Below are 25,125 nucleotides of genomic sequence, written 5' to 3'. Positions count from 1 at the left end.
GGAGTGCAGTGGCCCGATCTCGGCTCACTGCAACCTCTGCCTCCTGGGTTCAAGCAATTCTCCTGCCTCAGCCTCCTGAGTAGCTGGGATTACAGGTATGCGCCACTGAGCCCAGCTAATTTTTATATTTTTAGTAGAGACAGGGTTTCACCATGTTTGCCAGGCTGGTCTCAAACTCCTGACCTCAAGTGATCTGCCTGCCTCGGCCTCCCAACGTGCTGGGATTATAGGCGTGAGCCACCACGCCCAGCCCAGAGTTTTAAATAATAACAGCAAGTTGGGTGATCCCAACATTTTGGGAGGCCGAGGTAGGAGGGCTGCTTGAGCCCAGGAGTTTGAGAACAGCCCTGGCAACATAGTGAGACTCCATCTCTACCAAAAAAACACAAAAAAATTGGCCTGGCATGGTGGCATGCACCTCCTGTAGTCCCAGTTCCTTGAGAGGCTGAGGCAGGAGGATTGCTTGAGCCTGGAAGGTTGAGGCTGCAACGAGCTGCGGTTGTGTCACTGCACTCTAGCCTGCGTGAAAGAGCAAGACCCTGTCTCAAATAAACAAAAACAGTAACAGCAATGACTGCCATCCTGCAGCGCCTGCTGTGTGCCTGGCACCACCCCAGGACTCCGATGTGTATTACATAAGCCACTGCCTGGACTGCTCAGTGGCTCCCCAAGGGTCTCTCTGCTTAGCTGCTCATCCCCTCACCCCACTCAATTTCACACAGTACAGGTCATACCCCTCCCCTGCCCAAAGCCCTCTACTAGCTCTTACTGCACCTAAAATGAAGTTCAAAGTCCTTCCATGGCTCACAGGGCCCCCTAGATCTGGCCCCGCCCCACTTCTCCCACCTCATCTCCTTCTCTCTAGCCCTCGCTCATGGCCTTTTTTTTTTTTTTTTTTTTTTTTTTGAGACAAAGTCTGGCTTTGTCGCCCAGGCTGGAGTGCAGTGGCGTGATCTCCGCTCACTGCAACCTCCGCCTCCCAGGTTCACACTATGCTCCTGCCTCAGCCTCTCAAGTAGCTGGGACTACAGGCGCCCGCCACCACGGCTGGCTAATTTTTTGTATTTTTAGTAGAAATGGGGTTTCACCGTGTTCTCCAGGATGGTCTCAATCTCCTGACCTTGTGATCCACCCACCTCGGCCTCCCAAAGTGTTGGGATTACAGGCGTGAGACACCGCGCCCGGCTAATTTTTGTATTTTTAGTAGAGATGAGGTTTCACCATATTGGCCAGACTGGCCTTAAACTCCTGACCTCAAGTGACCCACCCACCTTGGCCTCCCAAAGTGCTGGGATTACAGGCGTGAGCCACCACACCCGGCTGCTCATGGCCTTCTTGATTCCTCAAACACCAGGCATGCTTCCACCTCTGGGCCTTTGCACTGCCATTTTCTCTGCCTGGGACGCTCTTCCCCCTTCCTCTGCACAGCGGACTCCCGACCAGATTTTAGCTCAAAAATATCACCTTCTGAGGGAGCTACCCCTGACTCCCAGCTAAAGAGGTCCCTCCAGTGGCTGTTCCATTTTCTCCAACATGTATGTTGTCTGTCTCCTCCTTTTTTTCCCTTTGAGACAGGGTCTTGCTTGTGCTGTCCAGGCTGGAGTGCAGTGGCAAAATCATGGCTCACTGCAACCTCGACCTCCTGCGCTTAAGGGATTCTCCCACCTCAGCCTCCTGAGTAGCTGGGGCCACCATGCCTGGCTAATTTTTTACTTGTTGTAGAGATGAGATGTTGTCCAGGCTAGTCTCCAACTCTTTGGCTCACGCGGTCCTCCCACCTCAGCCTCCCAAAGTGCCAGGTTGGCTTAGTTCACTGCCATTTCCACAGTGCATGGGCTAAGGTCAAAGCTCCACGAAGAGCTGCTGAATGAATTAATGAATGCTAAGAGCCAAGTAATAATGTAGGATGTTAAATGGAAAAAGAAATGATTCCCCTTGGCTCTGGCTGGGGTCATGTTGGGCCACAGATGGTGTCAGCCACACACGGGGATCACGGAAGGACACCAGCCAACACATCCAGCATCTCCCGCATCCCAGAAGTTCAGGATGAAAACCAGGCCGTGACCCCCACAGGGGCCACCTGGGTGGAAAGGGGGCCTCCCCTCCAAGGGCTGAAAGACTGGGGAGGGGAGGGTTAAGTCAGGGAAATGTGCGCGGGTGGGGAGCCTCTGAGATCCAGGGGTTGACTCCTGGAGTCTTGCCTGAATCCCGCTGGCCTCTGCTCCCGCCACAAGATCTGTTTATTAAGCACCTGCTGTGAGCCCAGCTAAAGAAAACAGAAATCTCTGTTTTCTGGCGTAAACAGACAGATGGCACCGTAAAGGCCCCTTCCCCAGGGTCCCCATTCCCCAGTCAATAGTCTTCCCGAGGGAGCTGTGAGCTGGTCACCAGATGGGCAGACATCCGCCCCAGCACGGTCTTCAGACTTAGGTTTGTGTGAAAATCAGGAGGGCGCTTATTCAAAATGCCCACTCCAGAGAGGCTGCCGGGCCCAGGGGCCTGAGGCCGCATGGCTGAGAGGCGCAAGCGGTGCAGGGCCCCATCCCCGCACAGCATCCGGCGGCCTTGCCTTCGTGGCCAGCCCAGCTGCGCACTCTGGGCCTCAGTTTCCCCATCTGCACAATGGAGATGCTTCCGACTCGGCAGGGCTGCAATGAAGACGAAACCGGGTCCCACACGAGGAGGGCAGTGCAGAGCGGGGCCCGCACTCAGGAGCTGCAGAGGGCATCTGCGGGGGGCAGCGGCTGTCGCGAAGGCCTCCCACGGCCGCCCGCGGAGCAAGGGGACCCCGGCCGGAGGAGGGACGGCTGCGCCCTGCAGGCCGCTGCGCCCGAGCAGGCCCCGGCCTCCTGTCGTGCCCCCGGCCCGCGACAATCCGGGCAGGATGGGCGGCAAGACGCGGCGGGGCATCCGCGGATCCCGTCGGGAACGCTCACTTGGCCTCCGGTGCCGAGCAGCGGCGGGTGAGGCGCCCACAGCGCCCCCAAACCCAGGACGTGGCTCCAGCCCGTCCCCGGGCGCGCCGCCTCCTCCGCCGGGAGCGCGTCCGTCCCGCCCCCGCGCACGCGCGCGCCCCCGGCCTCCTACCTTCGCGCGCCTTCGCCGCAGCCGCAGCCGCTGCCGCCGAGGCCAAGCGGGCCGGACCGGGCAGGGGGATCCGGGGGAGGAGCCTGCGCCGCGCGGGAGTGGGGCGGAGGCGGGGGCGGGGCGGAGGCGGGGACGGGAGCCGGGAGCCGCGCGCCTGCCGGGCTTACAGAGGCCGCCCTGGGCGGACACGCCTACTGCGCCCTCCGGCTTGCTGCTTTGCACCGCCGGGCAAGCCAGGCGCCTCCTGCACGCACGAACTAGGATTTCAGGCGAACGAAGCACGACCCCCCAGGGCCTCGCAGTTGCAAGGCCACAGTGCAGGATCGAAACCCCCACCCGGCTGCAGAGTCCCCCTGCAGTCTGGCCTGGCCTTAAAGGCCTGAAACTCCTGAGCACTGACCCTTCGCCCAGCCAGACAGAGGGGACATTTCATGCCAGCCCCGTCACAGCCCCCAGCGACTATCCCGAGGCTTCGGTGATTTGACCCGTCGGAGAGAATGCCTTTGTTTTGCTAACTGAGGTACAGCCCTGAGGAAGGCACTGTGGCCTCAGTTTGTTCGCAAGACTCAACCCGGCGGAGCGCCTGTCTCGTGTCCTTTCCGCTGTATGTTCGTTCCACCCCCTCACTGGACTTGGACCTCCTCTGTTACTGAAGGCATTGGATGAAATCATTCTTTTTTTTTTTTTAGGGAGTCTCGCTCTATTGCCCAGGCTGGAGTGCAGTCGTGTGATCTCGGCTCACTGCAACCTCTGCCTTCGGGGTTCGAGAAATTCTCCTGCCTCAGCCTCCTGAGTAGTTGGGACTACAGGCGCCCGCCGCCATGCCCGGCTACTTTTTGTATTTCTAGTAGAGTGTTTCACTATATTGGCCAGGCTGGTCTCGAACTGCTGTCCTCGCGATCCAGCCGCCTCCGCTTCTCAAAGTACTGGGATTACAGGCATGAGCCACCGCACCCGGCCAAGATCATTCATTTTCAAAGGGAGAGGCAGCTCTGAATCTCCAGGGCTAAAAGAGGGATGTGTTTGGTTTGAAAAGGCACATTTAATTTAATGATTTTGTGTTTTTTCCAAACACAGTACTCAGAAAGAACGGCCAGCAGGCCCGTGGCTGATGGTTGGTTCTGTTTCCTGCGTGGTAGGAGGGAAGCAGTGGAAGTTTCATCTTTGTCAAAGAGGAATCTGTTTGTAACATCTGAAAAACTGCACTAAAGGCTGCCAGTGTGTCCTTTGGGCTCTGAAACCTAGCCTAGTGCAAGCAAGGCTGTGGCCTGGACCAGGACCCTGCCGCAGGGAGGCACATACTTACCTCCTTGGGGGGACCTCCAGCTCCCCTGTCTGTGAGGAGCTTAGGTTCCCTGCTGTGCTGACTCCTTGGCTCTGCTCAGCTCAGCCTGACTGGGCTACGGTCCTTTGAATCCCCAGTGCTGCCGCCCACCGGTCACCCTGTCCTGTCACCAGGTGGTGACTGGCCCAGTGACCCCCAGGACCACCCACCAGAAAAGAATCATGCCAGGTGCTCACCTGCTCACTGCAGAGGGTTCTAAATCCGCAACTCAGGTAACAGGGAAACAAGTAACTGATTGGAGTTACCACCCTCAGGTTGCTAAGGCCAAGTGCCTGCCAAATCCAGTGGCTAGGCTGGGGAGGACTCTGCCCGCCATCAGCAGAACCACATTCACCGGGAGGTGTAGAGGACAGTGCTCTGGTTAACTGGATTTGCTGGGCATCTGAAGGCTAACTTGCAGAGTCTTTCTATCCTGCCAAACTTTAATACCAAAAAGGTAGAAAGACCTAAACGTTCAGCAGTATGGGACTTGTATAATAAACCATGGGTTATTCATATAATGGGATACTATGATGTCATTCCAAATGTTATAGAAGAACATTCAATGACTGGAGAGATGGTTACGATATATTAAGTGAAGGGTTCAGAAGAGTAATACAGAATAAGCCCATATTGTAAAAAAACAAACAAACAAAACTATGATTTCTTTTTTTTTTTTTTTTTTTTTTTTTTTGAGGCAGACTTTCGCTCTTGTCACCCAGGCTGGAGTACAATGGCGCAATCTCGGCTCACTGCAACCTCCGCCTCCAGGGTTCAAGCAATTCTCCTGCCTCAGCCTCCTGAGTAGCTGGGATTACAGGCGCCGGCCACCACGCCCAACTAATTTTTGTATTTTTAGTAGAGATAGGGTTTCACCATGTTGGCCAGGCTGGTCTCGAACTTCTGACTTCAAGTGATCCACCCACCTCAGCCTCCCAAAGTGCTGGGATTACAGACATGAGCCACCAGCCCAATAATTCACTCCCAACCCAATAATTTTTTTAAAAACATTTTTGTAGGCCGGGTGCAGTAGCTCACAAAATACTAAATTTGTAGACATTTTGGTGCCTTAATGTCAGTAAGGGTTGCACAAGTTTTGATAGGCATGTATTCCAGAGATGTATAGAAATTCTAGTTACTGGCTGGGCACAGTGGCTCACTCCTGTAATCCTAGCACTTTAGAAGGCCCAGGCGGGTGGATCACGAGGTCAGGAGTTCAGGACCAGCCTAGCCAAGATGGTGAAACCCCATCTCTACTAAAAATACGAAAACTAGCCGAGTGTGGTGGCGGGCGCCTGTAATTCCAGCTACTCAGGAGGCTGAGGCAGAGAATTGCTTGAACCCGGGAGATGGAGGTAGCAGTGAGCCAAGATTGCGCCACTGCACTCCAGCCTGGGCAACAGAGTGAGACTCCAACTCAAAAATAATAATAATAAATAAATAAACAAATTCTAGTAACTCACAAATTTTTGGGAAAGAAGCCTAGAACTAGATTCTTACATTAGATAATAAGGAAGTCTAATTGCCTCTAAATTCCTCAGATGAGTTTTGCCTCTAGACGGTCTGCTTTACAGCCACCAGGTGGTTTTTGCTCACCTCGGTGACCTTTTAAGTCTAGGATTTTTTTTCCTTTTTTTTTTTTTTGAAACGGAGTCTCGCTCTGTTGCCCAGGTGTGTTCAGTAGCGTGACGTCGGCTCACTGCAACCTCCCCTCCTAGGGTTCTAGCGATTCTCCTACCTCAGCCTTCCGAGTAGCTGGGTTACAGGCACCTGCCAGCATGCCTGGTTCATTTTTTTGTGTTTTTAGTAGAGACGGGGTTTCACCATGTTGGCCAGGCTGGTCTTCAACTCCTGACCTCAGGTGATCAACCCACTTCAGCCTCCCCAGGTACTAGGATTACAGGTGTGAGCCACCGTGCCCGGCCCTAAGGGTGGGCTTTTTTTTTTTTTAAGATAGGGTTTCACTGTCGCCCGGGCTGGAGTGCATGGAGAGCAGTTGTTCAGCATGGTGATTACATGATTTTTACATCATTCCATTTTCTTTCCTTTGTTGGCTTATTAGCTATAACTCTTCCTTTCTTCTGGTCCACTGCTCCCCGACTTCTTTTCGTGCTGTTGCTTTTTCAGTGATGGCTTTAGGGTTTCCAGAATACATCTTTATCGGTGCCATCTAGTGACATACTTCCCCTTCTGGCTGTTACGCTAGTGTTGTCATGTAATTTGATTTTAGACATGTTATAAACCCCATAATCCATTATTATTGCTTTTAATTGGTCAAATTATTTTAAAAGATTTAAATAATAAAAACATATATATATATATATATATATTTTTTTTTTTTTTTTTTTTTTTTTTTTTTTTGAGACGGAGTCTTGCTCTGCCACCCAGGCTGGAGTGCAGTGGCCGGATCTCAGCTCACTACAAGCTCCGCCTCCCGGGTTTATGCCATTCTCCTGCCTCGGCCTCCCGAGTAGCTGGGACTACAGGTGCCCGCCTCGTCGCCCGGCTAGTTTTTTTTTTGTATTTTTAAGTAGAGACAGGGTTTCACCGTATTAACCAGGATGGTCTCGATCTCCTGACCTCGTGATCCGCCCGTCTCGGCCTCCCAAAGTGCTGGGATTACAGGCTTGAGACACCGCGCCTGGCAAAAAACATATATATTTAACTATGTACATACCGATTTCCAGTAGTCTCCATTTCTTTCTGTAGATCCAGATTTCTGTCTGGTATCCTTATCCTTAGGCCTGGAGGACTCCTTTTGCATTTCTTGTAGTGTGGATTGCTGAATTCTTTCATTTTTTGTGTGTTTTTAAAGGTCCTTATTTCAGTCACATTCTTGAAAGATTTTTAATTTTGACATAGAATTATAGGAAAACTTTATTTCTTTCAGTACTTTAGGGTGTTGCCACTTTGTTTTTGTAAAACTGGTATAAAGTGGACTTCCTGTACTTGTTATATAATTTTTGGAATGTATATTTAAATTAAAAACATTAAAATGGGCTGGACGAGGTGGTGCATGCCTGTGGTCCCAGCACTTTGGGAGGGGGAGACAGGAGGATCGCTTGAGGCCCAGAGTTGGAGACCAGTGTGGGCAAGATAGCAAGACCCTGTCAGTCTCTTATATATATATATATAATGTGTATATATATACACACACATATATACACACACACATATATACATATATATACAAACATACATACACACACACACACACATACATCGTGAATGTCCTACGTTCTTCTTAAGTTCCACCAACAGTGCATTTGAAGTAAAATGTGCCCAACCTTTGGGTTAAACCTACCTGCTGACGTGTAAGTTGTGTTTGTAAAACATTCTCAACAGCATTTGCTTTCCCGAGCATAGCAGTTTTCATGTTTTCCTCACACCTGAATGTCTAAAGTGCAAAACCTGTCAGAAATCATTTTCTTTGCCAAAAGATTCTAAAATACTTTTTTTTTTTTGAGATCAGCTCACTACAACTTCCACTTCCCACGTTCACAGGATTCTCCTGCCTCAGCCTCGTGAGTAGCTGGGACTACAGGCCTGCACCAACACACCTGGGTAACTTTTGTATTTTTAGTAGAGACGGAGTCTCACCATGTTGGCCAGGCTGGTCTCGAACTCCTGACCTCAAGTAATCTGCCCACCTCGGACTCCCAAAGTGTTGGGATTACAGGCGTGAGCCACCGCGCCTGGCCTAAAATAGTCTTACTTCAAGTAAAAGTGCATTAAAAACAAACTTCTCAGTTGCATCCCTGGAATCCATAGAAAGCCTGGGAGAGACAATCAAGTGCTACAGGATCAAGAGCTAAACAGGGGAGGACAAAGGTGGCTTCCTAACTGGGAGTCAAGGCAAAGTTATCTGCTTTGGTTTCCAATGGAGACCGGAACTCGGTTCACCTGTGACGGGACGACGTGGTCCAGAGGAGGCAGACTTTCTCTTCATGATGCCTTCAGATAGGAAATCTAGGATTTCTTTCTTTCCCTTTGATCTACTCACAATGCTCCCTTTCTGTTTCTCCAAGACCTTTTTTGGATCCCTAATGCGCAGGACCTAAGGGGCTGGTGCCCTTCCCTACCTTCTCTGTCTGGGTGTCTTCAGCACCCAAGCTCACCCAGAACATTACTGCCTGCCAGAGACAGCGAGAGGACCAAGGAGGGTGGCAGGTGCAGTGGGAACTACAGAGTCACCGTGTACCTACTTGTGCCTCATGGGCTCCTAGCAAATTGAATAAATGTCCCCTGAAGCTTCTCTGCAGGTCAGAGGGAAGGGGAGGGTGGCTGCTGACCTGGCGGGAGAAGCAAGCAAGAAGCACTGGGAGGATCTGGCCCTGCCCCTGAGCCTTGAAGACAGGCCTGGCTAGGCTGATTTTAATGGGTAGGCCAAAGAAAAGGTTCAAGGGCAGCCCAAACCCCAACCCTGAGATTAAGGCTTTCAAATGTCTGATCATTTTGATGTTGGTCCATAGAATCCATCCCGCCTTTATCAGAAGACTCCTTTGCTAAAATTCAGAGATCTGGGATTCCTGCTGGTTGCCGCACAGAAAGCCAATCACCGAGATGATTCTTGCCAAGGAAGGCGCTTTAATAGGGTGCTGCAGTGGGGGAGATGAGAACTCAGTCTCAAATCCATCTCCCTGGCCGACCAACACCAGAGGTTTAGATGGCAGGGAAGAAATGTAACAATGTGTAAGAAAACGGAACTCGGGAGGAGCAAGGAAGCAATCATGATGAAGGAGGGGTCCCAGCATCTCACTGTCGGCATGAATTTCTGTTCTTTGATAGCTTTCTTGAGAGGCTGTTTCCTGAGGAAGGAACTCAGATAAATATTAAGTTTCAAGCTTTAAGACCAGAATGATCCATTTCTAGGTTTATCCAAAAAAGCTACATATGGGACTATTGGGTGGTTTTCAGACCAAGAAAGAAAAAGATAATGCAGTCTGAAGTTAACCAAAGATAAAACATACTTTTCTGACCAATAGGATGTATGGGGCCAGAGAACGACCACGCTATAAAAGAGCTGTTTTTTGTCCTGAGCATAGGGGAAGGATAAAGTTGCACCAACTAAGGTGGAATTAAGCTGCAGATGGGGAAAAATCTGGATTTTGGTTCAGAGTCCTGAGGTCTTCCTCAAAAGTCTCTTTCCTTGAAAGAGGAACCCTGTCTTGGTTTCTGCATCTCTCTGAGTCCTTTGGGAGGTTGGGGATGCTGAGGTCTTGGTGCTTGGCCCCTCTAACCCTGAGTACCCCTCTCCTGCCGGGCAACCTGGCCCAGTACCCAGGCCCCAGCTCCAGCGACCATTTCCCCCTACTTTGTTCCTAGCAAAGGCTATTTCTAGGTCAGTTGTGAGGTACAGGCAGGACGGGGCAACTTGTTCTGAGATTTTTGGCCCTGAAAGGCCTTGAGCCCTGTGTTCCTGCAGAACTGCTGTCTCCCTCTTTTGGAGAAAGGGAGGAAATGACCTGTGTGGAGGGAATCGAGGGCTGCACCTGCATGGAGGAGCTGAGGCAAGCAGGGCAGTTCCAGTCTGTCAATATAAAGGACATTTGTCATCCAAGAGGTTGGGCTGTTAATTTTTAATTTTATTAATTTTTAATTTTGTCAATACAAACTGAAGGGAAATTTTTCTGCTTACTTGTAGGAACCTCACAAGACCTCCTATCTTATATTCCAGGGAGAATTGCTGTGTATTACAGGAACACATAGGTGAGACTGCTGTTCTGACCTGCAGGCCTCAATGCCCTGCACACGGGCACCAGAGCACTGGCAAAGCCCTTCCCATACAAAGAGCAAGCGTGTTATGTCTACAACCCAAGGGCACCAGTTCCAAGTACAATTTCTACTTGGCTCTGTGAGCTGAGTACACGTTCACCCCAGCACAGAAATTCTACAAACTCCCATGAATGCTATACTGAAAAGCAGGGGCTGGCCAGGTGTGATGGATAACACCTGTAATCCCAGCACTTTAGAAGACCGAGGCAGGACAGACCATTTGAGTCCAGGAGTTGGAGACCAACCTGGACAACATGGTGAAACTTCAACTCTTTTTTTTTCTTTTTGAGACGGAGTCTCGCTCTGTCACCCAGGCTGGAGTGCAGTGGCCAGATCTCAGCTCACTGCAAGCTCTGCCTCCCGGATTCACGCCATTCTCCTGCCTCAGCCTCCCGAGTAGCTGGGACTACAGGCGCCGCCACCTCACCCGGCTAGTTTTTTGTATTTTTAGTAGAGACGGGGTTTCACCATGTTAGCCAGGATGGTCTCGGTCTCCTGACCTTGTGATCCACCCATCTCGGCCTCCCAAAGTGCTGGGATTACAGGCTTGAGCCACCGCGCCTGGCCTTCAACTCTTAAAAAAACAAAACCACCACCACAACAACAGAAACAAGAACAGAAATGAGCTGGCTGTGGTGACTCGTGCCTCTGCTACTCCAGAGGCTGAGGTGGGAGGATCGCTTGAAGGAAGATGCCACCAGATACAGTGAGACTCTGTCTGAGGGAAAAAGACAAAAAGAGGCTGTGTAAGAGGTGACTCTGGGGACAGTGGAAAAACACTACTAAGGTTTTCAAGTGGTGGTAAAAGCCAGTAGGCCTTGGGGACCATTGAGCAATCTACACAACAGGGAAGCCTCCATCCCTGAGCTCCGCCTGCGGACAGCACTGCAGCTAACATGAGAGGTCTCCCCCACAGAGACTGAAATTTGCCTCCTTAGGAAACAAGTGATTACAGACATCTGTCCCAGGACAGTAAAAAAGAAAAGAAGGTCTCACAAACACAAAAACAGCTGACCACACCATACAATCACTGAGACCGAGCCTGTGACTGTAGGCGAAAAAAAAAATGCTGTCTATTATTCATACCATGAAAGAGCAGGGGGAAAGTGCGAAAGCAGTCCCCTATGACTGTTGGGGGAAACAGGAGAACGGAGAGGCCAATGGGTGGAACAGGAGGATTTTATTGAGTGCGCTCAGGCCCCGCAGATTAAAATCCAAAGGCCGAGCCCCACAAAGGCAGGGCTTGACTTTTATACACACTTCCGAAAGGGGGTTGGCTAGTTTGAATGGCGCGGCGGGAATTTAATGGCGCCAAACTCGCGGGGTAGGCAAGAGGGCTTACGGAAGCAGAACAAGGAAGCTAATCAAACTGTGACGGGTCTTGCAAGGCAAGCATACCTGGCGACCGTACAGCTCCACTGAAGGGAAATCAGGAACTTAACAAAACTTGAATAACGAGAAATGGTAAGGGAGAAATAAAAAATAGTAAAGGCACTTGTTTTTTTCTCTTATTTTTGCTAGGGGCGGACTGTGTCGAGAGTCTCGGGCACTAACTTCCTCAGGGGTCCGAGTTTTCAGATAGTATTACCAATGATCGGCTAGGGCTCTACTGCAAGCTTTGCAGTCAGCCAAGAACAGGAAAACCTGTCCTTTCCCTTTAGCTTCTAGTTTTTCATAAGTTACACAACCGAAAGAACCCACGTTAAATAAAAATGACAGATATCAGCACATCCGGAGAGTAGCGGACAGACTTCACAGCTTCAAAACACAAATCCCGATTAATAACAACAGCATTTAGCCCTGCCTATTAAAAAAAAAAAAACCGCCCTTGTCCTTTGGGGAGGTGCGCCGAGACCCCGCATCTAGTCTCCCCCAAAGAAGCGACTACTTAACCTGTGTCCGGAGGACCCTTCTGGCGGCCAGCTGGAAGCCTGTGCACCCGTCTTCAAATAATGGCTTTTAATTCACAGACTAAAACTGTTTGGATGAACGGAGGCAAGATGGTGCACTTCCGGGTTCTTCTTCACCAACTTTTCCCAGGCGCGCGAAAATGCAGCCGGCGCCCGGGAAGGTGCAGACCAACTGGGCATGCGCCAGGTGACGTCAATCCGAAGAGACCAAGATTTACCTGGTCGCACCTGCGGAACGCCCCCTGACACGCCTGTGCCCCGCCTATTGCCCTCCCACTCCTAGAAAAGCCGCTCCGGAGGGACTCCACGCGAGGCCTTCCTCAGTCCTCCACTCCTGTCGGCATGTCAGGACTGCAGCAACTCCATCGGAGAGCCCCACCGGGGGACTCTGTCGGCCATCTTTGCCGGAGGCCGACAGACCTCTTTCCCACACCTTAGGTGACCAAAATAAACTTGCAGTTTTGCTCCTACCCTTGCCTAGTCGCTGGTTCTTTTGTGCCCGCTCTGGTGGTCTTAGAAAAACAAATCAAAAACGTTTAGGATTACAAAGAAAGGCCGGGCGCGGTGGCTCAAGCCTGTAATCCCAGCACTTTGGGAGGCCGAGACGGGTGGATCATGAGGTCAGGAGATCGAGACCACCCTGGCTAACACGGTGAAACCCCGTCTCTGCTAAAAAAAAAAAATACAAAAAACTAGCCGGGCGAGGTGGCGGGTGCCTGTAGTCCCAGCTACTCGGGAGGCTGAGGCAGGAGAATGGCGTGAACCCGGGAGGTGGAGCTTGCAGTGAGCTGAGATCCGGCCACTGCACTCCTGTCTGGGCGACAGAGCGAGACTCCGTCTCAAAAAAAAAAAAAAAAAAAAAAAAAAAAAAAAAAAAAAAAAACAAAGAAAACCAGTTCCTTTCAAACCTGGTTATCTTTGTGAAGTAGCATTCAGATTAAAACTGGAAGCCCTTCAATTTTAGAGAGAAATCATATCTATGAAACTAGAGAGGCTGCTCAGGTGACTGCAAACCAGCCATCCTTACTGGTTTTACCAGCAGTAGTGTTATAAAGAAAGTTTTCCAGTTTTATGAGTCTTGTAGGTTTTTCTGTTTTTCAAATACAGTATTGTACAAAAAGGAAGCAGAATGTAGTGCTGTCTCAATGTAATGCCTCTCTGGGCCTGAGAATTTGAAAAGGCTCACACTTCTCATAAAAGTTCTCTTCTAGGCCAGGCGCCGTGGCTCACGGCTGCAATCCCAGCACTTTGGGAGGCCGAGGTGGGCAGATCACAAGGTCAGGAGATGGAGACCATCCTGGCTAACATGGTGAAACCCTGTCTCTATTAAAATAGAAAAAATTAGCCGGGCGCGGTGGCGGATGCCTGTAGCCCCAGCTACTCAGGAGGCTGAGGCAGGAGAATGGCGTGAACCCGGGAGGCGGAGAAAAAAAAAAAAAAAAAAAAAAAAAAAAAGGTTCTCTTCCTTTCTCATTCTCCGTTTAGATAAAAAGTCTTTCTTGAAAGCGTTGTTGATCAAAAGCTGTGTCCCTCCTTGCCAGAAAGGCTCATTCCCACATAGTCCTGTCCCAAACTGGGGGCAGGGGAGGAAAGGAGCCCTCTCACTGAGGATTTTTTTTTTTTTTTTTTTTTTTTTTGAGACGGAGTCTCGCTCTGCCGCCCAGGCTGGAGCGCAGTGGCCAGATCTCAGCTCACTGCAAGCTCCGCCTCCCGGGTTCACGCCATTCTCCTGCCTCAGCCTCCCGAGTAGCTGGGACTACAGGCGCCGCCACCTCGCCCGGCTAGTTTTTTGTATTTTAGTAGAGACGGGGTTTCACCGTGTTAGCCAGGGTGGTCTACGATCTCCTGACCTCGTGATCCGCCCGTCTCGGCCTCCCAAAGTGCTGGGATTACAGGCTTGAGCCACCGCGCCCGGCCCACTGAGGAATTTTTAACAGCGCACAAAAGCTAAATTGGTGTGGAATCACAGAATAGGGGGGTGGAAAAAAGAGAGAGAGAGAGATCTAGGCCAATTCTATAGTTGCTGTCACTTGTTGAATCATCTCTAGTCTTCGGAATACCATGAATTTAGTTTCTCAAAAGAAGTAAAACAATGAGAAATACATGACATTAGTAATTTGAGTAGCAGAAATATAATGCACACAAGAATGATAATCACAAAGAGAATCTGTATCCTGGAACAGTAAGGGAACCTATTCCGTTAGACAGCCAACTGAAAACATCAGGAAAAACATCAAATCCCATTTCTTCTTTAGTGATTTCTTGTAGCCAAGTGGCTCCTTTTCTGATTTTTTCTAGAGAAGATTCTACTGCATGGGGAATATTTATGTATATGCAACAAAAGGCATTTGCCACCACACATACATCTCCCTGCTCAGCTAAACATATCATCTAAAGTCATGTGATTGTCTAGTACAACCTTAGCCAGTGAATAAATAGCTTTTTATTGAGCTGCAAAAGAGGCCACAGTTTCATCAGCAATGTATTTCTTTCCTTTTCTTTCAGAGACAGTGTCTGGCTCTGTGGCCCAGGCTGGAGAGCAGTGGCGCCATCATAGCCCACTGCAGCCTCGGACTCCTGGACTTAAGTGATCCTCTTGCCTCAGCCCCTGAGTCACTGGGATTACAGGCCAGAGCCACCATGCCTGGTTTTCATCAGCAATGTTTCCTGAGAAAGATTTGTAATCCTGGGAGGAAACACTCCCTTGAAGCAAAGGTGTTTACTCCCCAAAAATGCAAGGAGCTATTCTTGATAGCCAGGCAGATAATTCTCAGGTTTTGCCCCACAGACTGTCTATCTAAAATAGAGCAGCGGTCATGCCTAGTGAAAAGTTTGAGGGAAGTCGCCCAATGTTGGGTTTCTTCAGAGTCATATATATATACATCCTAAAATACACTGCTCTTCATCATTCCATGCTGTTAGACATTTATAGGACCATGGATGGTAATCTCCTCCAGACAAAAATAAATGCTGTTGCAGAACAGGTAAGTGTACTACAATTTGAGTTCATCAGCTTTTGGGCATTTTAAACCATGGGTCAGACATGTTAGAGCAAGAGGGCAGGTTGATAGCAAGAGGGAGTGTTTTAGCAAGGGTGAGTGTTTTTCTTTTAATTTTCCAATAGTAAAGTGATGTTTGCCACTGTCATTTCAGAGTGAGGGGATATTTCGTTGTTGTTTGGTTTTGTGGGTTTGTTTTTGAGACAAGGTCTCACTGTCACCCAGGCTGGACTGCAGTGGCATGATCAGGGTTTACTTCTGCCTTGACCTCATGAATTCAAGCAAACCTCCTTACTAATCCTCCCGAGTAGCTGGGACTACAGGCATGCGACCTCACACCCTGGGGTGTGAACCGGGATTTGATGTTTTCAGTTGGCTCCCTAATGGAATAGGTTCCCTTACTATTCTAGAATACAGATTATCTTCATGATTATCATTCTCGCGTACATTATATTTCTACTACCCTGCTAATTATTTTCTCTTTTTGAGACGGAGTCTCGCTCTGTTGCATAGGCTGTATTGCAGTGGCAGGATCTCAGCTCATTGCAACCTCTGCCTCCCAGATTCAAGAGATTCTTTTGCTTCAGCCTCCTGAGTAGCCACCTGGCTAATTTTTGTATTTTTAGTCGAGACAGGGTTTCACCATATTGGCAGGCTGGTCTCTGGATGAACGGAGGCAAGATGGTGCACTTCCGGGTTCTTCATCCCCCCCAACTTTTCCCACGCGCGCTGGTGGTCTTAGAAAAACAAATCAGTTGGTGCCAAACCCGGGAGGAGACCCCTCCTCAGGGTCCCCAGGGTCCGGGGAGCCTCCTCCTCGTTCCACGCCGCGGACGGACCGGGACCTGAGACCCGCTTCCCTCACTCTCACGGCCTCTCTGGGGTAAGTGCCCTTGTCTCCTCTTTACCTCCCTCAGCCAAAAATCCTGCGCAGGTCCGAGGCCCACTTTTGAGCCACCATGTGGCTCGGGAGACCCGTTCAGGACGGAGACGTCCGCCTGAAGGTAATCTCCACTTTGGCTCCATGAGCCTCCAGTCTGTCTCTGCTGGTTCCAAAGGACGCTTTGAAGCCAGGCAGAGATCCACTTCCATTTCCATTGTGTCCATTGTGTAAGTAAAGAGGAAACAAACGGGAAACCCCCCAGTCCAAATTTCCAAAGAGCACCCCCTTAGGGTGCCTCCTAGCCAATTTAAAAACCTTACAGCTTGAACAAGACCTTAGGAGGAAGCGGTTAATTTTCCTTTCCACTGTGGCGTGATCGACCTCAGCAATTTCTGCCAGCGGCTAGGCAAGTGGTCTGAAATTAATTACATACAAGGCTTTTGGGCCTTACGCTCTCGTCCCGACCTGCCCTATACTCCTTCTCTCCCCGCTCTCTCCAACCCCTCCCTTCCTGCCCAGACTCCTCCTCCTCCCCCCATCCAGACTCCTCCTTCCTCCTCCTTATCTACTAGTAATCCACTCGGTCCCGTGCCTCCTTCCGGGCCCCCAACTGGCTGTCTTGAGTCCCCTGTCTCTGCCCACACCCTCCTACAGTGTTAGCACCTTTGCGAGAGGTGGCTGGGGCAGAGGGGGTAGTCAGAGTACATGTCCCTTTTTCATTGGCCGATCTTTCCAAAATTGAGAAGCGTTTAGGTGATTTCTCAGCTAATCCTACCATATACATAAAGGAATTTAGATACCTTTGTCAGGCCTATGACTTAACTTGGCATAACCTCCAGGTTATCCTAACCCCTACCCTAAACTGACTGAGGTTCTAACCCAGTATACCCGGTTAGATCCGGCCTCCCCCACAGGGGCCACCATTTTGGCGTCTTATTTCATTTCTCAGTCAGCTCCCGACATTCATAAAAAACTTCAAAAGGTAGAGGATGGTCCTCAGACACCAATACAAGACCTGGTTAAATTAGCCTTTAAGGTCTATAACTCCAGAGAGGAGAGGGCAGGCTCGCCTCAAACAGAAGTTACAGTTCCTAGCAGCGGCTTTACAGCCCAGTCGTAACCCCAGGCCAGAGAGTACACACTCCGCAGACTCCAAGGCTACGAGGAGCCTGCTATAAGTGCGGCAAGGCAGGACACTACGCCAACAGGTGTCCGCAAGGTCCCAGAGCCCCAACGCAGCCTTGCTATAAGTGCAAGGCATCAGGACATTGGGCCAGTGAATGTCCTAACCCTCGTCCACCAGCAACCCCCTGCCCTGCTTGCCAGCAGGGAGGACACTGGAAGTCTCATTGCCCCACCCTGAGAACAGGTGCCGCGTCTCCACGTGACCCCCTTTCCCAGGATCCTGGGAGCTCCTTCCAGCTCCTACATCTGGACGACAACGACAACTGAAGGTGCCGAGACTCAGGGACCCCCATCACCCTCGCCGAGCCGCGGGTAACTCTCCTGGTAGCGGGTAAGACAATCAATTTTTTAATCAACAGCGAGGCTACCTATTCTGTTTTGCCGTCCTTCTCTGGACCTAGCCTTCCATCCAATATCTCTGTAGTAGGAGTAAGCAGAAAGCCATCCACTCCACAAAAACTCCACTCTTTAATTGCTGCCTGGCCAACAACTACTCTGCGCGCTCGTTCCTCATTCCCAGCTAAAAAGGGCCCCTACCGAAAGCAATCAGTGGAAATCAGTTTGGCTTTCCCCCACTCGCCTCAAACTTACTAAATTTTCTTAACTATCTCATACTCCTCAACCTTGCTGGGACCTTCCTTCTGGGTTTTGCCCCTATTCCAACAAATGCTTCCATTCCTCATTCCTATACTAATACCTTATTTTATTCTTCATCCGTACGTCCAAATGCCAACCATGGGCCCCGACCTTAACGACGCCCCTTAACAGCAGGAAGTAGCCAGACAGACCACGGCACCCCTTATCACTATTACCAATAAAAGCTTGGACTGTTTGTACGAACGGAGGCAAGATGGTGCACTTCCGGGTTCTTCTTCACCAACTTTTCCCGCGCGCGCCCGAAAATGCAGCCGGCGCCCGGGAAGGTGCAGACCAACTGGGCATGCGCCAGGTGACGTCAATCCGAAGAGACCAAGATTTACCTGGTCACACCTGCGGAACGCCCCCGACACGCCCGTGCCCCGCCTATTGCCCTCCCACTCCTAGAAAAGCCGCTCCGGAGGGACGCCACGCGCGGCCTTCCTCAGTCCTCCACTCCTGTCGGGATGTTAGGACTGCAGGAACTCCATCCGAGAGCCCCACCGGGGGACTCTGTCGGCCTTCTTTGCCGGAGGCCGACAGACCTCTTCCCCACACCTTAGGTGACCAAAATAAACTTGCAGTTTTGCTCCTACACTTGCCTAGTTGCTGGTTCTTTTGTGCCCGCTCTGGTGGTCTTAGAAAAACAAATCAGTCTCGAACTCATGACCTCAAGTGTTCCACTCAACTCGGCCTCCCAAAGTGCTGGGATTACAGGCATGAGCTACCATGCCTGGCTCTCAAACCATTTTAAGTAAGCAAAGACAGATTTGTCTGGCTTTTTAGTACATTGCTGAATTATCCTTCAATCTGTATTTTTAGGAAGGACCTGGGGAATGGCAACATGGAGGAGATATTTGGCTAAAATGTGAACCTTTCATGTTCTGCTTCAGTCTTTTTTTTTTTTTTTTGAGATGGAGTCTCCCTTGTCACCCAGTCTGGAGTACAGTAGCGCGATCTCGGCTCACTGCAAGCTCTGCCTGCCAGGTTCACTGCCATTCTCCTGCCTCAATATGGAACTACAGGCGCCCGTCACCATGCCCAGCTAATTTTTTGTATTTTTAGTAGAGATGGATTTCACCGTGTTAGCCAGGATGGTCTCGATTTCTTGACCTCATGTTCCGCCCGCCTCAGCCTCCCTAAGTGCTGGGATTACAGGCCTGAGCCACCGCGCCCGGCCCTGCTTCAGTCTCTTTTTGAAAATCCTTCCAATTTGCCTTTTGCAACCAGTTAGTGGCCTTGCCTTCTTCACCAGCATGGGAATTAATTGATAAAGGTCAGAATATTTGGGCTCAAAGGTTTCAACAGTTAAGTCAAATTTTCTGCCAAAGTCTATAGGATCTTGGAGCCTGCTTTAGAAACAGAAAAGTGAAATGTATTTAAATTTAGATCAGGGAAGTCCTTTATAATACTCTTTTTTTTTTTTTTTTTTTTTTGAGACGGAGTCTCGCTCTGTCGCCCAGGCTGGAGTGCAATGGCCGGATCTCAGCTCACTGCAAGCTCCGCCTCCCGGGTTCACGCCATTCTCCTGCCTCAGCCTCCCGAGTAGCTGGGACTACAGGCGCCAGCCACCTCGCCCGGCTAGCTTTTTTGTATTTTTAGTAGAGACGGGGTTTCACCGTGTTAGCCAGGAGGGTCTCGATCTCCTGACCTCGTGATCCACCCGTCTCAGCCTCCCAAAGTGCTAGGATTACAGGATTGAGCTACCACGCCCGGCTATAATACTCTTAATTCACGTTTCGGTGAAGTGGTATGCACAATGGTAGGTGTTTGGACGAACGGAGGCAGGATGGCACACTTCCGGGTTCTTCTTCACCAACTTTTCCCGCGCCCGCGAAAATGCAGCCAGCACCCAGGGAGGGTGCAGACCAACCGGGCATGTGCCAGGTGACGTCAATCTGAAGAGACCAAGATTTACCTGGTCGCACCTGTGGAACGCCCCCCGACACGCCCGTGCTCCGCTTATTGCCCTCCCACTCCTAGAAAAGCCGCTCCAGACGGTCGCCACGCGCGGCCTTCCTCAGTCCTCCACTCCTGTCCGGATGTGGGGACTGCAGGAACTCCGTCTGAGAGCCCCACTGGGGGACTCTGCCTGCCTCCTTTGTCGGAGGCCGACAGACCTCTTCCCCACACCTTAGGTGACCAAAATAAACTTGCAGTTTTGCTCCTACACTTGCCTACTCGCTGGTTCTTTTGTGCCCGCTCTGGTGGTCTTTGAAAAACAAATCAGTAGGCTCCCCTCTTCCTGTGGGTTTGGGTTTTACCTTGAAAGGGGCTGTCAGAACAGAAGTTTCAGGCAAGGGGCCAGAGCCCTGGGGACTTTCCTCAGGTGATGGTGATGGAAGAAGAGGCGCGGCAGGACAGGAAGGCTCAGATAAGAAAGACTGTGCAGGGGCAGGAGGAAAAGGAGCAATTGGAGGCAAAAGAGACAAAGCCTCCTCAGTATTTCTCAATTCAGAAAACATGTCAGTTTACCTCCTTCAGCTTGCTTCCTCAATGGAGACAATTTTCCCAGTTCTTGTAGAAATTTTAGAAATTTAGAAATTTCTAGGTCTCATTGGAAGTAAGTCTCCCATTCAATTTGTCTGGTTCTAAAACCAAATTTATCTCTTTTTTTTTTCTTTTTGAGACAGGGTCTCACTATGTCACCCAGACTGGAGTGCAGTGGTGTGATCTCGGCTCACTGCACTCACCGCTTGCTGCATGACAGCCAGTAAGTCAAGGGATGAAGTGTAGGGGCAGGGAAGGTGACTTTATTCCAGAGAGCCACCAAACTGAATAGATGGTGAACTAATATCCTAAAGAACCATCTTAAATTAATATGATTTTCAGGCTCCTGATACGTTAGGGAAGGGAGGAAGAAGGAGGTGGTTGAGGTGATGGGGTCTGACAGTGACAGACTTATGGGCTGCAGTGAGAGCCCAAGGGGATGGTGAAAATTCTTTGGCCTTTGTCAGGTCACACTGCTCTTAGAAGTCTTCAACATAACACTGCTACTTGTGTATACCACCTCTCTACCTTCTCAGCAGTTAGTTTGGGGAAGGAATTATTATCATCTGTGCTTTAAAGTTAAACTGTAAGATAAATCCCTCCCATAGATAGCTTGGCCTGTGTGCAGAAATTTAAAAAAAAGCCGTTAGCCTGAAAGATATCACCACAGGGTAGGAAGGGTTAGGAGCAAAATGCAGTTAGTCATGCTAGGCCTCCTTTTCATTGTTATATATTTAATCTACTTGAACACATTTTTTTAATTTTTTGTACTTTTTTTTTTTTTGAGACAGAGTCTTACTCTGTCACCCCCCAGGCTCGAGTGCAGTGGCACGATCTTGGCTCATTGCAACTTCTGTCTCCCGGGTTCAAGCAATTCTCCTGCCTCAGCCTTCTGAGTAGCTGGGATTACAGGAGCCCGCCACCATACCCGGCTAATTTTTGTATTTTTAGTAGAGACAGGGTTTCACCATGTTGTCCAGGCTGGTCTCAAACTCCTGACCTCAGGCTCCCAAAGTGCTGGGATTACAGGCGTGTGCCACCACACCCAGTTTAACCAAGATTATTAAACCATTCTAATTTGTCAAAAGAGTCACACTGATTTTTAAAAAATAACATAATGGGCCAGGTGTGGTGGCTCATTCCTGTAATCCCAGCACTTTGGGAAGCCGTAGCGTGCGGATCACGAGGTCAGGAGTTTGAGACCAGCCTGACCAACATGGTGAAACCCTGTGTCTACTAAAAATACAAAACTTAGCCGGGCGTGGTGGTGTGTGCCTGTAATCCCAGCTACTCAGGAGATTGAGGCAGGAGAATCGCTTGAACCCAGGAGGCAGAGTTTGCAGTGAGCCGAGATTGCAACACTGCACTCCAGCCTAGGCGACAGAGTGAGACTCTGTCTCAAAAAAATAAAATAAAATAAAATAAAATAAATAACGTAATGAACTTTTTCATATCTTTTTATATTAAATATTTACATTATTTAAATTGTTCAAAAGCATCAAAGATTGCTCTCTGCTATCAACTTCATTTCATTTATTTTATTGTACCAAACTATCAAGACCATTAATCTACAGCTAGATCTATTATTTTTTCATGTTAGAAATTCAACAAGAAAATGTGTTTCCCCAGTGAAACCTCCCATTTCAAGTGGAGCTTGCAGTGAGCTGAGATCACACCACTGCACTCCAGCCTGGGCTACAGAGCAAGACTCTGTGTCAAAAATAAACAAACAAATAAATAAGCATAAGTAGTAAAAAATAAAAATAAAAAGTAAGGCACAGGTTCTTGCTCTGTTATCTGGGCTAGAGTGCAGCAGGGCAATTATAGCTGAGGAACTTGGAACTTCTGGGCTCAGGCAACACTCCTGGCTCAGCTTGCCTTGTACTTTTTAGAGATGAGGTCTTCACCTGTTGCCCAGGTTGGTCTTCAACTGCTGGCCTAAAGCAATCTTTCCACCTCAGCCTGTTGAGTTGCTGGGAGTACAGGTGCAAGACATGCAGCCTAGCATTGTATTAAAACAATTTTCAACAAATTCTTAATTTTCTTTCCTTTTCTTTTCTTTTTTCTCCTTTTTTTTTTTTTTTTTTTTTTTTTTTTTTGCTTTCTTTCTTTCTTTCTTTCTTTTTTTTTTTTTGAGACGGAGTCTCGCTCTGTCACCCAGGCTGGAGTGCAGTGGCACAACTTGGCTCACTGCAACCTCTGCCTCCCAGGTTCAAGCAATTCTCCTGCCTCAGCGTCCCGAGTACCTGAGACTACAGGCATGTGCGACCACACTCAGCTAATTTTGTATTTTTAGTAGAGACGGGGTTACACCATATAGGCCAGGCTGGTCTCGAACTCCCGACCTCGTGATCCGCCTGACTCAGGCTCTCAAAGTCCTGGGATTACAGGCATGAGCCACCATGCCCAGCTTGAGCCAGGAGTCTCACTCTGTCACCCAGGCTGGAGGGCAGTGGTACAAGCATCGTTCCCTGCAGCCTGCCTCAGGCTCCCTAATAGCTGAGATTAGAGTTATGCATTATCATGCCCTGCCAACTTTAAAAATTTAGCTAATACTTAAAAATTTGTAGAGACAGAGGTTTCACTCTGTTGCCCAGGCTGGTCTCCAACTCCTAACCTCAATTGATCCTCCCTCCTCAGCCTCCTAAACTGCTGGGATTGCAGATAGGAGCCACCATACCTGGCTTAATTTTCTTATTTTAATTTTATATAAGTGATTATTATTGTTCCTAAGATAATTGGGGCAGTGACTCCTTTAACATTTTGGAGACCTAATTTTTCTATTCACTTCACCGAAAGAGTATGGCAATTTGTTTCATGAGAAAATATTCTATATTTATAAAGCAGGAAAATTCCTTCCACCAAACTAGGGGGCATTCTCAAGAAACCAATTGTGCTAAGTAACTTATCACTTCAGGTGAAAAGAGAGGCCATGGTATCTGTTAACAATGTTTATCAGTGAAGGAAATAAATGGAAAACATGAACATTAGATCCTTGGAGGGCCTTCGTTGCTGAAAATCTGAGTAATATTGTGATACCCTTTTGAGTCCAGCAGGACATTCTCTTTCTAGGGCATGTAACGGTGAGTGACTAATTTCTTTTCATTCATTTTCATTAAGGACTGAACTTCCTTAATGTTCTGGAGATTATTAAATTTGATTTGTATAGTTGTGAAAAGTGCTGATTCCATTGCTTATATGTGATCATATAAATCTTTTCTCTCCTTTCTGTAGTGTGGTTGAAACTTAATCTTTAAAGGACATGTATTTGAATTTTTCAGCTGGTTAGAAACCTGAATACACCAATCAAAGAAAACTGCTCCTTACATGCTACAGATTTAGTTTTCTTCCCATACTAAGATGTCTTTTAGATATAGTAAATTTGTTCAAGCCAAGAGCTCCTTTGCAACAAAGTTGGGTGGCGGGGGGGGGACATTGAGTAGTACGATCACTCTTGTAATAGAGATGTCACTCTTGCAGATATTGACAACTATTGGACCCATAGTATTTTTACCAAACATTGGAAAGACAAGATCTGAACAACTTATCATTGCTGCAGTCTCAAGTATCAGGAAATACCATTATTCTCAGGACAATAAACAGACAATAAAAAAGACTCACAGACCAGATTAGCTGTCATGGTCAACAGGGACAAGGGTCAACACGACCCAACAGAGACTGTCCTCAGAAATTCACTTCATAACCTCTAAACTAAAAACCCACACTGGGCCGGGCGCAGTGGCTCAAGCCTGTAATCCCAGCACTTTGGGAGGCCGAGACGGGCGGATCACGAGGTCAGGAGATCGAGACCATCCTGGCTAACACGGTGAAACCCCGTCTCTACTAAAAAATACAAAAAACTAGCCGGGCGAGGTGGCGGGCCCCTGTAGTCCCAGCTACTCGGGAGGCTGAGGCAGGAGAATGGCATAAACCCAGGAGGCAGAGCTTGCAGTGAGCTGAGATCCGGCCACTGCACTCCAGCCTGGGCAACAGAGCAAGACTCTGTCTCAAAAAAAAAAAAAAAAAAACCCACACTGATGGCAAAAAATAATACGCAATAATGTGTGTGTGAGAGAGAGTCCTGTCCTATAGCCATACTTAGCGGGTAAAAGCCAAAGAGCTCAATTTCTGCTCATGATACTTAATAGAACATGGGGAACATGAGCCAATAGCTCAGTGAGTTCAGATCTGCACCAAGTGCCTGTTGGATGTAGGATTGTACTATCTCCAATAATGTGTCTCAGATGGACTAATTTTTTTTTTTTAGACAGAGTCTTGCTCTGTCACCCAGGCTGGGGTGCTATGGCACGATCTCGGCTCACTGCAACCTCCACCTCCCAGGTTCAAGTGATTCTCCTGCCTCAGCCTCCTGAGTAGTTGGGATTACAGACACACACCATCACGCCCGGCTATGCTTTTTTTTTCTTTTTTTAATGTATTTTTAGTAGAGACGAAGTTTCACCATGTTGGTCAGGTTAGTCTCAAACTCCTGACCTCAGTTGATCAGAAGAGGTGAGGTCAGAAAACATACCCTGGGAGAGGCTGGCACAATGCTCAGAACCGCCATCGCGGTTTTGAATTTGCCAGGGTACTGACACGTGTCAGGTGTAAACCGCAGGTTGAGAGAGGGCTAAGTATTTTCTGTCCATGAAGGTGATAAGCGAGGGTCCTGAACAAAGAAGGACAGGGGAGGACACTGGCACCAAAAATAGGAAAGGGCTGCTTGGAGGTGGGAAGGATGGGTTGGGGTGCTATCTAGAAAGTTGCCTGGATGTAGGATGTGTAAGCGAGACATCAAAGAAGAAGCTGTCGCTTAAATAAAGTCTGAAGAAAGAC

At 49.0% G+C, this 25,125-nt stretch overlaps 2 protein-coding genes across 8 annotated transcripts in view; both read right to left on the bottom strand.

Moving 5' to 3' along the window:
* The window catches only part of CROCC (ciliary rootlet coiled-coil, rootletin), a 59,434-nt gene extending 56,288 nt beyond the window's left edge, over positions 1-3,146 (bottom strand). For 6 of the 7 annotated variants that reach the window (XM_030913819.1, XM_030913821.1, XM_030913820.1 and 3 more), the window contains exon 1: positions 3,088-3,146. The gene's annotated coding sequence lies outside the window, so the exon portion shown is untranslated. The remainder of the gene's footprint in view (positions 1-3,087) is intronic. The other variant, XM_030913824.1, reaches the window with a different exon arrangement.
* On the bottom strand, positions 2,140-3,049 carry LOC115892411. Its single transcript, XM_030913826.1, has one exon. The coding sequence runs from the start codon at positions 2,908-2,910 to the stop codon at positions 2,353-2,355; it is 558 nt and encodes a 185-aa protein (XP_030769686.1). The 5' UTR covers positions 2,911-3,049; the 3' UTR covers positions 2,140-2,352.
* Positions 3,147-25,125: the final 21,979 nt, after the last annotated feature.

Source organism: Rhinopithecus roxellana, chromosome 12 (genome assembly GCF_007565055.1).
Source record: "Rhinopithecus roxellana isolate Shanxi Qingling chromosome 12, ASM756505v1, whole genome shotgun sequence".
In the NCBI taxonomy this organism is placed as follows: domain Eukaryota; kingdom Metazoa; phylum Chordata; class Mammalia; order Primates; family Cercopithecidae; genus Rhinopithecus; species Rhinopithecus roxellana.
Note: the sequence above shows the minus strand (reverse complement) of the source record. Positions and strands in the feature narration are given on the sequence as shown.

Coding starts and splice junctions, on each gene's coding strand:
- LOC115892411 (XM_030913826.1), bottom strand. CDS start 2,910: ATGCCCCGCCGCGTCTTGCCGCCCATCCTGCCCGGATTGTCGCGGGCC.